Source organism: Mustela nivalis (genome assembly GCF_964662115.1).
Source record: "Mustela nivalis genome assembly, chromosome: 6".
NCBI classification, from domain to species: domain Eukaryota; kingdom Metazoa; phylum Chordata; class Mammalia; order Carnivora; family Mustelidae; genus Mustela; species Mustela nivalis.
In genome coordinates this window covers 27505987-27520096 of record NC_139025.1, presented here as the reverse complement: position 1 = coordinate 27520096, position 14110 = coordinate 27505987, and the positions used below count along the sequence as shown (strand labels likewise).

Sequence of the window (14110 nt, the reverse complement as noted above, 5' to 3'; positions counted from 1 at the left end):
AGGATAATTGAGACTTGGAAAACTAAGTGATTTGCTTCAGGTCACCCAGTTACTAACTGGCAGTTAAAAAACTCCAGTTTTCCACTTCGGGTGGCTCTTAACCACTGTGTTAAATGGCTTCTTTTATGAAAAAGAACTTAATTCCCCACAACTCAAGCTCTCTAAAAACCATCCTGACTGTTTCTTCTTGAGAACTGGTTTTTTCCTTTGAAGATTTTTTTTTTTTCCTAAGCTGACATTTTTTATTTCTTTTGCTTTACTGCTGGCTTTGGGGCTCAGAATTCTCCATAGCAATTATGACCATGGAGAGTGTACCTGGCTTGAGGAGCAGACACCCAGTCCTAGACCATCTTGCCCTGGGTTGGGCAGTACTCCTCATTTAAGTCTTCCCAACTTGTGACTTGGGGACAGGGGCCAGAGAAGGATCTGGACTACACCAGATTGGGCAGGACTAATGAAAACTGAAGCCAATCAGCCAACTTCTATCTCACTGGATAGGAGTTTTTAAAATTGCCTTCTTTTGTGTGATGCCAAAAACCTTTAGGTTTAACAATTAAACATTGAGGGGCACCTGGCTGGTTCAGTCGGTAGAACATGTGACTCGTGATCTCGGGCTGTAAGCTCGAGTCCCATGTTGGATATAGATATTACTTAAAAATAAAATCTTAAAAAAAACCACAACGAACATTGGATCACTGCAAATTAATTTTATTTATTTAAATAAATTTAGAAGAAATAAACCCAATGTAATGGAGAAGGATAAAGAAGAGTAAATTTTTTGTTTCAGACACATTTTTCCCTTTCATAAAATCATATAGTTATGTAATAAAATATTAACATGTAAAATCTAAATGTCAAATACAGTTAAAAAATATAAGACAGGAGTTTGAATCCCAGTAAACTCATCCAGAGCAGTTCATGCTTTGGGTTCTTGGCATTTGAACTTTTCACCTTCAGGCTTTTAGAGCCCCAGTCCTCCACCTTTGTGCCTCACTTTTGCCTTGTATACCTGCAGAACTTAATGATGCTTGCTTGCCTCTCTCTTCTCTCTCACCCACCCTCCAACTGTGTCCATTTGAGGGAAGCCCTGTACTGCACCTCACTGATCTTAGTATCCTGGGGACCTAACACAGTTTCTGGCATTGCCTATAATGGGTGCCCTTGAAGATGTTTGTTGAATGAATGAAGGAGGCATTGACAACCAGATAAGATAGGGACCTTTGATCCAACTAATCTGGTAAATGAGGATAAAGAGATCTTACATATTTAAGTACTCTTTGCCTTTACTTAGTCTACGTATATTTACTTTTTGCTATTGTCACTTCAGTGAGAAGATGCATGTTAGCTGATTAAAACAACTGTTTTCTTTCTAAAATCATTAACAAATGTTAGCTTGACAACCTCAAGCTTGAAAAGGAAAATCATATATGCTATCTTCCAGGTAGAACTCACATTGCTGTTTTCAATTTGTTGTTCTTTAGGTGGCATGATATTGCTAACATGTCCCACAATAAGTCCTTCTTTGCATTAGAGCTGGCCAATAAAGAGGAGACCATCCAGTTTCAAACTGTGAGTAAACATTAAGAATCTATGTGGAATGTTCTTCCTAAAAGTTAACAGGTTAGCATTTCTTTGTGTGTGTTGGGGGAGGGAGGTGACATTAAAATTGTAATACATAATACTTACATAAAATGTAAAATTTTATAGCATTTTGCTTAATAGCCCTTGGAAAAAGTAGTTGCTTAGTCAATACTATTGAATGAATGAGTCCTTGGATAAATACTATCTAGTATGATGATTTTTAAATTAAACGTAAGGGACTAAATAGGTGAGAAAGTAAGCACTGATACCTTAATTTCCATTGCTAAGCGAAGGGCTCTGTAGAAATACTATTTCACAGTTACTCAGTTTTGCTCTTGACAAAAGCAGTATTAAGTCACTGACTCAAATATCTTGTTTCAAATTGTCTTTGCCTATCTTTGTCAAAATAAAAGTTGATTATTTTCATAATTTTAAAATTTCGACGTTACTTTCAAACAGTTTCATGGAAGAGTCAAACCTTAGAATGGTGTTCTTTGTTTTTGTTTTTGTTTTCGGTCTTCTTATTTTAAATTCCAAGTATGGCATTTGTATGTTAGGCACAGCATTGGAAAATGAAAGAACCACAATGTGTTTAAAGTGACTTCGATATACTATATCCCGCAATTATGTCTTGTCCTCAAACTCTGCATCAAGTCATAAATGTGTTCTCATTTACTTTGTGCAATATTTCCTTTGCTAGGAAGACATGGAAACCGCCAAGTACGTGTGGAGACTCTGTGTTGCACGACACAAATTCTACAGACTGAATCAGTGCAGCCTGTGAGTAGAGTCTATCCGTGGAAATGGTAGGAAATAAGGAGGTTAGGCATTTTTAACTCGAGCTTATGGTATCCTCTCGAAAAGCAAATTTTGTAGAAAAGAATAGTTTTATGACATTACTAACACAAACTCGGCTTTTTCCTGTTAAAATAACTCTCAAAAACATTTTCGTTTTACCTTCAGAATTGCTTCTAATAACAACAGATACATGCCTCTAAGATCTTCACCTGTTTACTAACATCACTAATCCTTGATAGTTAAAAAGAGAATGTTCTTTTTTTTAATCGGCATTTTGAGTAATTAAAGATTATTCAGCTTGTCAAGCTGTTTGAAGAATTTATACCTTTTCTTCCTAATGTGCCTTGTTCTTGGTCCCCATGGGTTTTCCCCTTTGTGCTGGGTCGTTCCGATCAGCATGCAGTCCTGCTGTACTAAGTCGCCCATTAAAAACACTGTCCATTCCACGTGCCATTGAGCCACGGCTGCATAGCTCTGCTCTCCCGTAGGGCACATTTCTGCATAGGGGTCGTTCGCGTATGCTTACTTTCTCCCACCTTGCTTCCCCTAGCTGCCACATACTGACATTGCTTGTCATAGTGTCAGTGGCTTTCATCCTGTGGTCCTTTCAGCACTTAACCCCCGGCCACCCCTTCCTTCCTGCTGCACCCTGCCCCTCGTCGGCTGCCAGGACCCCACCTCTCTTGCTTTTCCTCTTTCTAGGCTGTTCCTTCTCAGCTTTGCTGGTTTAATCCTCAGACTACTTCCACGCCTTCCTCCTTCCCCTTGTACAGGCTTACAAGTAGTGCATCTGGTTTTATTTCTAGCTCAGTCTTCTCCCTGAGCACAGCTGACTGCCTGTTGACCTCTCCACTTGGGGACCTAAGAGGCATCTCAGACGTGATAATGTCTCAACCCAAACTTGATGCCCTTTTCCTCTTCCTGGCCCCAAATCTGCTTCTTCCCTACTCTTTCCCATTCCATAAATGGCAGCACTCCATATTCACTCCACTAAGTAGGCCCTAAACCTACTTAATTCCATCGTGACTTCTGTTTCCTTCATCCCACATCCAGTTTATCAGCAAACTCTGCCTTCGAAATGTATCTGAAATCTGACCACTTTTACCACCTCCTCTGCTAACAATGTGATGCGAAGCCGCCAGTGTTTCTCCTCTGTAGGATTGCTGGAGCCTTCTGACGCTCTTCCCATGTCTGCGCCTGCCCTGCCTACAGCTTGTTTCCAGATGTCAGCCAGACTGGTCTTAGTTGAATATGGGTCAGATCTCTCACCCTTAAAACCCTACACTGGCAAGACCATCTGAGATCTGGTCCCTGCCTGGTTCCCACCTTGTTTCCTTTATACCCTCCTCCTGCTCACCCTCTGCCAGCCACATTAGGATCCTTTCAGGTCTGTGAACATGTTTTGTCCTCAGGGACACTGTGCTTGCCCCTTCCTCAGCCTGAAATGCTCTTCCTTCCCATGCCTCATTCTCCCACTGTGTCCGTCGTCGTGTGATCAGAGGGAGCCTGGCTGCCCCAGGTACTCCCTCCCTGCCCGCTGCCTGTCTCTGTCCTTCCCCTTGCCCTGATTTATTCTTCCTAGTACTTGTATATTTGCTTGCTTACTTGTTTATTGCCTGACTCTCTTCTCAGCAGGTAAGCCCCACAGCAATGCGGGGGGCAGGCACTCTGGTTAGTCCCTGTGTTCCCAGTGCTGAGCAAGGGGCTGGCCTGCAGTAGGCCTTGGTGAATTTGTTGAAGAAATGCATGTTAAGAGATCTGATTGGGGATGTCCGTGGTGCTGGAGAAGCCCTTAGAAGAAGGGCTCCTAACCCAGAACTGCCAAGCTAGGAAAGGCTTCCCAGTAGATGGCATCTACCTTGAGATGTGGAAAGTTTCACTCCATATCCACAACCTTCCTTTAAGCTGCTCTCTCCCCCCTGGTGCATTGTGGCGGCCTCCTGTCTGGCTCCCCTACCCCATCTCCCCTGACTCCAGCCAGTTTTCTTGATGGATGAGCAAAAGAAACTTCACCGAAGTTCTAGCTCAGAACCACATCTGAGCCTGTCCCCTTCCGCACCCTTCCTTAGCTGTGGCGTGAAGTGCAAGAGTCCTGTGATCCTCCCCTGGGCTCATCTGCCCAGCTGACCCCTGGCCCCAGCCCCGGCGCCCACAGTCCTTACAACGCGATGTCTTGCTGGAATGCGCTCTCCCCCCTTCTCTGGCAGACTTTTTGTGGTTTGTCGTGATCGGTGCAAGTGGGGCTGTCCTGGAGGCCACCAGCATATAGTTTGCTTCATTCTTTGTCCCATTCTCAAAGTACTGGTGGTTTCCTACCACTTCCATAACAATGATCTGATTCCCTGGATACTTTCTCTGGGCCAAGCATTATGCGGAGAGCTTTTATCTCCTTTCCTCTTTATAGTTGCCTGATTTGTACAGTTACTACTGCCATTTTGTAGACCAAGGTATGGGGGTGTAGAGGCCTGCAATGTCATGGCCGCTGTGCAGCCGGCGCTCCCCGCACCACATGGGGCTGCGGGCGTGGCACATGCCTGCTGTCCTGTGTGGACCAGGCATTTGTGTCTGCCAGTGTCCCAGTGGCCACCAGGGCACCTGGCACCTAAGGCTTAGTGAGTGATGGAAGCCTGAGACGGTGCTGGGTGTCAGAGGGGAGGAGAGAGAGCCGTTTGCTCCTTGTTGATTTCCTTTTACCACTGATTGTAAATTGAGGAAAAAAAACATCTGAACAGGACATTTGTCCCTTCAGGCCAAGAAGGAAGAGGAAAGGCTGTGGGAATACTTTCTATTTTATAAGTACCAAAGGTGTGAAGAAAACTTGGTTAAGAATAACCGTGCAAAGGGCAGGCCTATTTTTGGGACTCAGGAAGGAAAAGAAATAATCCGGGATGACCCTATGGGAGAACAAGCCAGCAATCAGCCTCTAGCCCCAGTCCTCCTTTTCCCTTTGAAAACTTCCTCCCCCAACTGTGCTTTCCTCTGGGTCGGCTGCTGGTCTGCGGATGGGATTTGGGAGCGCACTACCCAACAGGGAGGAGGAGCCCTGCTTTCTTTGTGGGTGTGGGAAGCCCTCTCTGAGGGTGGCGCTCTCAGGTCAGAGTGCCTTTGTGTGTGAACGCGCTTCCCCTGGGGGCCAGATTCCGTGGTGCTAGGAGTCCAGGCCAGTCACATTTGGGGCTCTCCTGGGCTGGCCTGGTTATCTGAGAACGTGTGACACTATTCTTAGGCAGAAGCGGTGTTCTGAGGTTCAGGCAGTCCATAGCACTCTGGAGGGGCACGGCCTTTCCTAAGTGTGAGGATCTTCGTAGTGTTGGACCCTTAGAACCTCAGTTACCTCTTCTGAAAAAGAATGGGGTATCAAAGCAATCATTTTGAATAGACCCAAAATATCATCTCTTGCCAGTAGGCATCCATATTGATTAGTGGTTAACGCCTTTTTTTTTTTTCTTAGGATTTTATTTATTTGAGAGAGCTAGAGGCAGCATAAGCAGGGGGAGAAGCAGAGGGAGAGAGAGAGGGGGATATGCAGACTCTCTGCTGAGCAGGGAGCCTGACGAGGGGCACGATCCCAGGACCCTGGGATCGTGACCTGAGCCGAAGGTCAAAGCTTAACCAACTGAGCCACCCAGGCGTCCCCTCAATGCCTTTTTTTTTTTACAGATTTTTCTTTTCTTTTCTTTTCTTTTTTTTTTTAAAGATTTTATTTATTTATTTGACAGACAAAGATCACAAGCAGGCAGAGAGGCAGGCAGAGAGAGAGAGAGAGAGGGAAACAAGCTCCCTGCTGAGCAGAGAGCCCGACGCGGGACTCGATCCCAGGACCCCGAGATCACGACCCGAGCCGAAGGCAGCGGCTTAACTGAGCCACCCAGGCGCCCCCCTCAATGCCTTTTTTAAAGGAGTTTTTTGTTTGTTTGTTTGTTTTTTGCAAATCACCACTTGCCAATGATTATAAAGTTCAGATGGAAAAGAAATCAATTCACTTATAGAAGTCTAAGCTTTGTAATATTGCTGTTTCTTGCTAAATAAGAATATAACCACATTATTATGATCTTCAGCTTCATTATTATGGTCTATATAAAGAAAACACAAGGGCCTCCTGGGTGGCTCAGTCAGTTAAGCAGCTGACTGAGCTTAGGTTGTGATATGGGTCCTGGGATTGAGCTGCACTTGGCCTGTGTGTTCCAATTTTATGATCTTTTTTTTAAGGCTCTCAACCTAGACTGTTCAGTCACATTTAGTATAACGATCCTGGAATATTAGTAGATTTGTTCTCATGGTCCAGATGGGTCATTTTAGAGTGTGATGGGCATTTAATGAAACTGTAGCAAGCCTGAAATTGGATAGTAGATTCTGGATAGCTGGATCAGCCTGGGGTACCTGGTGGCCTAGGAGATGGTTCTACTTGTATAGAAGACTTTGTTCCTAGAGTGTCCGTTTCCACACCCCCTCAGTCCTGACATATAATTCAGTGGTGTTTGGGATGGCCTTGGTGTGACTCATCCAAACTTCACCCAGATGACCATATTTTAGAATTTATAAAATGACATGATCCATCATAAATCTTGCCCCCTCCCTCCACTTTTTTAAAGAAGGTACTTTATGTTTTTAATTTTTTTAAAGATTTTATTTATTTGACAGACAGAGATCACAAGTAGGCAGAGAGGCAGGCAGAGAGGAGGAAGCAGGCTCCCTACTGAGCAGAGAGCCCGATTCAGGGCTCCATCCCAGGACCCTGGGATCATGACCTGAGCCGAAGGCAGAGGCTTTAACCCAATGAGCCACCCAGGCGCCCCGAGAAGGTCCTTTAAATAACAGTATCATCTTATGTCACCCAAGCCTTACAAATGTGAGAAGAAAAATATTAATATTCCTTTAGAGTTGGCTTAGGAATCACAGGTGATAAGTTCAGTTTGTTTGATCAGATAATGTCTTCCAAACCTTAGAATTGGTCCTGCTGTAATCAGCTTCTCTAACATATATGAGAAAAAGACTAGGAGAGAAAGTGAATCTTGGGGAGGAATGTACCCCCCCAATCTGCAAAGCCATGTGATCAAGGTTTCAGGAGACTTTATCTAGAGGGAAAGCTGAATTTCAGTCACTAGCAGGTGAGAGGGTTGGTGTGTGCCCACGCTGGAGGAGGCCCTTCATGGAGGGAGAATGGGGCTGCCCCTTCTTGTAGGCCCACCGCAGCGTTTAAAGAGACTAGAGGAGGGGCGCCTGGGTGGCTCAGTTGGTTGAGCGTCTGGCTCTTGATTTTGGCTCAGGTCATGATCTCAGGGTTCTGGGATGGAGCCCGTCTTGGGGGTAGGGGTGGGGAGGTGTCCCTGCTCAGTGGCGAGTCTGCTTGTCTCCCTCTGCTCCTACCCCCCCCCACTCTTTCGCTTGTACTGTCTCTCTAATAAATAAATAAATAAATCTTTAAAAAGAAAATAAACGGACAGGAGAAGGCCTGGGAGGAAATAGAGTAGCCCCTATCCCATCAGAGAAGGTCGCTGAGACTAATGTTTTCTAGGTATTTCCACCATCCAATACATTTTTTTGTTGATCAGAATCTCTTCACTAGCTATAAATCTGTGAGAAAAGAAGCTCACAAAACAAAGTTGAAACAACTCTTAGAAATAGCTTCACTATAGGGGCGCATGGGTGGCTCAGGGCGTTAAGCCTCTGCCTTTGGCTTAGGTCATGATCTCAGGGTCCTGGGATCGAGTCCTGCATCGGGCTCTCTGCTCGGTGGGGAGCCTGTTCCCCCCTCCCCCTCTGCCTTCCTCTCTGCCTACTTGTGATCTCTCTCTCTGTCAAATAAATAAAATCTTTAAAAAAAAAAAAAAAGAAAAAGAAATAGCTTCACTGTAAATGCTCAGTAATTAGCATCCACTTCCGTCGTCACTCACTGTATCACTTGTTTGCTCAACAGACATTCGAGGCCTTCCTTGTGTGCCGGGCACCAGTGATACCATTATATCCTCTTTTTTTTCTCCTTCAAGATTTTATTTATCTATATGACAGACTGAGATCACAAGTAGGCAGAGGGGGGTCAGACAAATAACAGACTGCTGGGAGCCTGTGCTTGGTTAATCTGACACACAGGCCTGGTTCAAGTGCTCATTCCTGTACTCCCTGGTCACGTGACCAAGAGTCCTTTCCTTAGCCTAAGTATTGGTTTCCTCATCTGGAAAACCAGGATAGTAACTGGCATCCCTTCTGGTGTGTTCAGATTCTGTGAGATCATCATGTTCCATCCTTAGCCCTGTTTAAGTAGAAGTCATACTTAACTCTGCTGGGGCTAGCCACCTTTAGCCCTTGTCTTCTCCAGGGCGCACATTCCAGTGATTTTTGTGCCTACGAGTTCTTCAGCTGTCTCATTTTTAGCAGCACCCGTCGACACAGTAACTGCCCAGAAAGTCTGGAAAACACCCACCAGCGGTTAGACTGTGTGGTCTTAGAGGCTCAGATTAGAAGTGCTGGTCTCCCCTAAGCTGCAGTTACAAGAACAGCGGCAGGAAGAAGGAGGAGGCAGGTATTAGAACCGATGGCGAGGCTGCTGAGCTGAGCAGTCTGGCAGGAGAAAAAGGTGTTTGTGTTTAGTAAGACGTGGCTCTGCCGTGGACAGTGTCGCCCCTGCACTTCCGGCTCGGGCGCCAAAATAGATGACGTGTGTGGGAGATACTGCCTTTGCTTCCAAGCTCTGCATCTTTGCATTCTGAGCTCAACACATTTAAGTTTTATTTTTGCCCCAGGCTGGGCAGGTCTGGACATGTTGATGGGGTATTATTTTGTTGACAGCCCTTCCTTCTCATTTCTGAATTTTGAATGTATAGTACTTTTTTATTTTTTATTTTTAGAGAGAGAGCATGTGTGAGTAGGAGGTGGGGAGGCTCAGAGAGGGGAAGGAGAGAGAGACTCTTAAGCAGGCCCTCTGCCCAGCACGGAGCCTGACGCGGGGCTTGATCTCACGACGCTGAGCTCATGAACTGAGCTGAAATCAAGAGTTGGCCGCCCAACGGACTGACCCACTCAGGCACCCAGGTTGAGTTTATAGTAATTTAGAAGTTCAGTCCGTTTGGACTAAATATAAACTTCAAAGAACTCAGTTTTGCCTAAACCTAGCCCTGACCTGGAGAATAAGCAGCAGCAAAGGAAACCTCAAGGCTGCAAAATGATGCCTTCAGATTCTGGGCATTGATTTTAAGAACTATTTTTAATGTACAGTTAAGGAGCAGTTAACAAAACAAAACGCAGTGCCTGGGTGCACCGTCCCACCTCCCACCACTAAGGAGGCCTCAGTTAGGACCCACAGAGCTTTACCGATGGATACAGGTGTTTTTGCAGCCTAATAGAATTAACATCCATTTTGTTATTGTTGAGTGACATAAATTCTGGCAGATGGAATGTTCTTTGGAAAAGAGACACTTACTCTTGAGCAACAGCCTCAACACATTATGATGATGATGAAAGGAAATTATTACAAAAAGCTTTGAATTAGAAAAGGTCACCTAATAAAACAAATTGTAGTCAGCTGATGTTAAGTTCCTGATAAATACTCAGTTTTGTTTTTTCCTTTGTAATTTCTATTACTGCTTTTGAGTTTAGATATATCTTCAGCCTATGATATATAATAGAATTCACTTATATTTTCTGTAAGTTTACTTATGACTTCATATTTAAATTTTTAGTTTTTAAATCCATCTGCTATGTGTTTTCTTATGTAGCATTATATGAAACTTGAACTTCTTATAGATGGTCCATTGTACCAATAACCTGTCTTTCTCTCTGCTAAGCTGGAAGATCACCTTTATCACATAATCAGTTTTTATTTTGGGGTAGACCATTTTTCAGATGGCTCTTCTGTTCCCTTATTCTAACACTTTGTTACTGAGTCAGTACCAACTGAGTTTCATTCCAGCCCAATATTTTGTGATCATTTAAAATTTTTTATTTTTTAAAGATTTTACTTATTTATTTGACAGAGATCACAAGTAGGCAGAGAAAGAGGAAGGGAAGCAGGCACCCCGCGGAGCAGAGAGCCCGATGAGGGACTCAATCCCAAGACCCCGGGATCATGACCCGAGCCAAAGGCAGAGGCTTTAACCCACTGAGCCACCCAGGCACCCCTGGTGATCATTTTTAATCAGAGATGATAAGCACTAGTTTTATTTTGTCTTAAGTCTTCTCAAAATAAGCTAATTTTCAGGTTTTGAATATAAGGTACTAGTGGGAAACTCCTGGGTGGCTCAGTCGGTTAAGCGTCCGCCTTCACCTCAGGTCATGATCCCAGGGTGCTGGGATCAAGCCCCACATCGGCTTCCTGTGCAGGAAGCCTGCTTCTCCCTCTGCCCACCCCCTACCTCACTGGCTTGTGTTCCCTCTCTCTCTGACAAATAAATAAAATCTTAAAAAATAATCATAATAAGGTACTAGTGGTTAGAATGCTAAGAATCATGTTAATTTAGGAGGTGTAAGGCTTGATTAATATTATAGTTCATTTGCTGATTAAACAGGTTGAGTGTTCACTTTATGAGTATGGGTTTTTTAGTAATCAGTCCTTAGAAGACTATAACCAAAAGTCACCCAAAAAAAGCACTTGGGGAAAATACAAAGTCATCAACAAAGCCAAGAATCCTATGTGTTTAAGTTCAAGATTTTATATGAAATAAACTGCACACAAGAACAACAAAATCCTGTCTCTGTTTAAAAATGGTTAAAATAGGGGCGCCTGGGTGGCTCAGTGGGCTAAAGCCTCTGCCTTCAGTTCAGGTCGTGATCCCAGGGTCATGGGATCGGGCCCGCGTCAGGCTCTCTGCTCAACGGGGAAGCTGTTTCCCCCTCTCTCTCTCTGCCTGTCTCTCTGCCTGCTTGTGATCTCTGCCTGTCAAATAAATAAATAAATTCAAAAATGGTTAAAATTACACATGAGCTATTTTGTCTCTTGTTCCTTTTTTATGTAATTATTTATTCAAAGATGAAACTTGATGGGAGTCGTTTAAAATCTCAAATTATCTGATAAATGTCAGTCCACACTTCTTAATAGCCTCCTTGCTTTCTTTATTGTTGTTTATTGTTGTTACTGTTGTTTTTTAAGTCAGCTCCATGGGAAGCATGGAGCCCAGGGCAGGACCTGAACTCATGACCAACTGAGCCACCTACAGGCCCCTCATTGCTTTCTAAAAAATACATTTAAAACCAATCAGAGAGAAGTTCTTGCAAAGAAAAGTAAATTGGTTTATCATTGGCCCACTGAACCAAATCTACTTTTTTGCTTTCTCTTAGTTCCTTACAGGAAATCTAGTTTCTTAAGTTACCGAAGTTATAAATTTTTTTTTTAAGATTTAATTTATTTATTTGACAGAGAGAGATCACAAGTAGGCAGAGAGGCAGGTGGGGGGGTGCAGGGAAGCAGGCTCCCCACTGAGCAGAGAGCCCGATGTAGGGGCTTGATCCCAGGACCTTGAGATCATGACGGGGGCCGAAGGCAGAGGCTTAACCCATTGAGCCATCCAGGCGCCCCTATAAATTTCTTTCTTTTTTTTTTTTTTAAGATTTTATTTATTTGTCAGAGAGAGAGTGCGAGCGAAAGTGAGCACAGGCAGACAGAGTGGAAGGCAGAGTCAGAGGGAGAAGCAGGCTCCCTGCCGAGCAAGGAGCCCGATGTGGGACTCGATCCCAGGACGCTGGGATCATGACCTGAGCCGAAGGCAGCTGCTTAACCAACTGAGCCACCCAGGCGTCCCCTATAAATTTATTTCTTGATTATGTTTGTAGTGTGTAGTAATGAGGATTTTTTTTTTTTAAGATTTTTTTATTTATTTATTTGACAGAGAGAGATCACAAGTAGGCAGAGAGGCAGGCAGAGAGAGAGAGAGAGAGAGAGAGGAGGAAGCAGGCTCCCTGCTGAGCAGAGAGCCCGATGCGGGTCTCGATCCCAGGACCCTGAGATCATGACCTGAGCCGAAGGCAGCGGCTTAACCCACTGAGCCACCCAGGCGCCCATGAGGATTTTAACTAAAGGCATTTCCCATTGCTTCAGGCTTCTGGCAGTGGATGGTCACCCCTCAGGACTGTTAATAGAGGTGGTCAGTGCTGACCAAGCCCCCAGGAGAGACACATTTGCACTGAGTCTTACTTCCCTGGGATGTTTGCCCCTTTTCCTCTCTGCATATGCTCATTCTGAGGTTTTACCTGGATAGACCAGGAAAAGGTAAACCTGCCCATCCTCTGCTTGTCCAGGCAGAGTTTGCAGGGTCAGACCCTGGAGAGTGGGCGGAAGGGGTCTGGGCAGCCACTAAGGGTGGAGGCCCCAAGTGAGGACAGAGTCTCCTTTTCTCTAATTCATGACTGGATTAGTTTGCCGTCTACTTGGTTTAACAGATTTATTATTTTACCTTCTTATTAATTTATTTTGGCAGAATTAGGAAAACTACATGTATGTATGTCTCAATGACATGTCTTATTTTTATAGGCAAACTCAGACTGTCACAGTGAACCCAATTAGGAGGAGGTCGTCTTCAAGGGTGTCCCTGGTAAGAAAGAAGGAAAAATGTAATTGCTTTTTTTCTTTTAGTGTTATCTTCCTTAATAAGAGATACTTTTGATAGTACTAATTTTTAGTTTGGACCACAAAAGTGTGCCTGGTATTTGATTGTCTTTATCCAAAGAAATGGTTAGAAATTAACCAATTTTCTATAGGCTGACCCTAATATTTATGTAATAATTTATTTTATTATTCATATTTAAATATTAGGTCCAACCTAATGCTTAAATTTTTTGACTATTAGTGAAGAGCAATCAGAAGGTAGTAGATATGTAAAATGCTAGCTAATTTTGCCTGGCTAAATTAAATACACTACATAAAAGCTTTTCATATTCTTATGTTTACATAAGAATTCAGGAAACTTTGTCTATTCCTTCTCGCTCTTAACTTTTTGGGTACAGCTTGTTTTCTTGTGATCTCTGTTGTCTGATACTAGTGCGTAGGCCTTGGCATTGTCATTCTGGGAGACACTGAAAGTGACAGATATCGTAAGAGCTGTAGGGTCTTCATGTTTATTTTCTATATAATGTATTTAACTTCCCGAGGAGTTTTTTAATGGACAGAAAGAAACCAGCAGAGACTTACTTTACATATATTATGTAGGCAGCAATGTGTTTTAACCCTGTTTCCAACTTTCCATTCCTTAGCCTAAGCCCCAGCCCTATGTGATGCCTCCCCCACCCCAGCGGCATTATAATGGACATTATACAGAACCATACACTTCCTCCCAAGGTAAAGTACACTATTTCTGAAATGCCGTACAAAATTATTACAATTTGAATAAACCTATGAAGACTAGGAAATCTTGGAGCCAGGATAGTTTTTGGCTGATTACAACCAAATCGCTTTCATGATTATAGCCATCCTGGATCCACAGAAGCAGCAGCCGTTAGATTCCATTCCTCGAAAATGTGTAGCAATATTCAGTATCAAATTCTGATGCTCAGATGATCCCAAGTTTGGCCCTCCTTTTCAGCCAACTCCTTTGTCCTGCTGGCACTCCCCCATTAGCCTTTGAATGTTTCCTTGCTTTCCAGTGCAAGATATCCCAGGCTCGTTTTGGTTTTTTTTTTTTTTTAAAGATTTTATTTATTTGTTAGAGAGAGAGATACAGAGCGCAAGCACAGGCAGACAGAGTGGCAGGCTAGAGACAGAGGGAGAAGCAGGCTCCCTGCCGAGCAAGGAGCCTGATGTGGGACT

General features: G+C 43.8%; 1 protein-coding gene across 3 annotated transcripts in view; it reads left to right on the top strand.

Annotated features, from left to right (window-relative positions):
• Nucleotides 1-14110, top strand: part of PTPN21 (protein tyrosine phosphatase non-receptor type 21) — a 79650-nt gene that overhangs the window by 47085 nt on the left and 18455 nt on the right. For all 3 annotated transcript variants that reach the window (XM_082734896.1, XM_082734898.1, XM_082734897.1), the window contains exons 9-12: nt 1482-1569; nt 2282-2361; nt 12839-12899; nt 13558-13642. In XM_082734896.1, coding sequence (XP_082591022.1) covers nt 1482-1569; nt 2282-2361; nt 12839-12899; nt 13558-13642 — 314 coding nt within the window. The remainder of the gene's footprint in view (nt 1-1481; nt 1570-2281; nt 2362-12838; nt 12900-13557; nt 13643-14110) is intronic.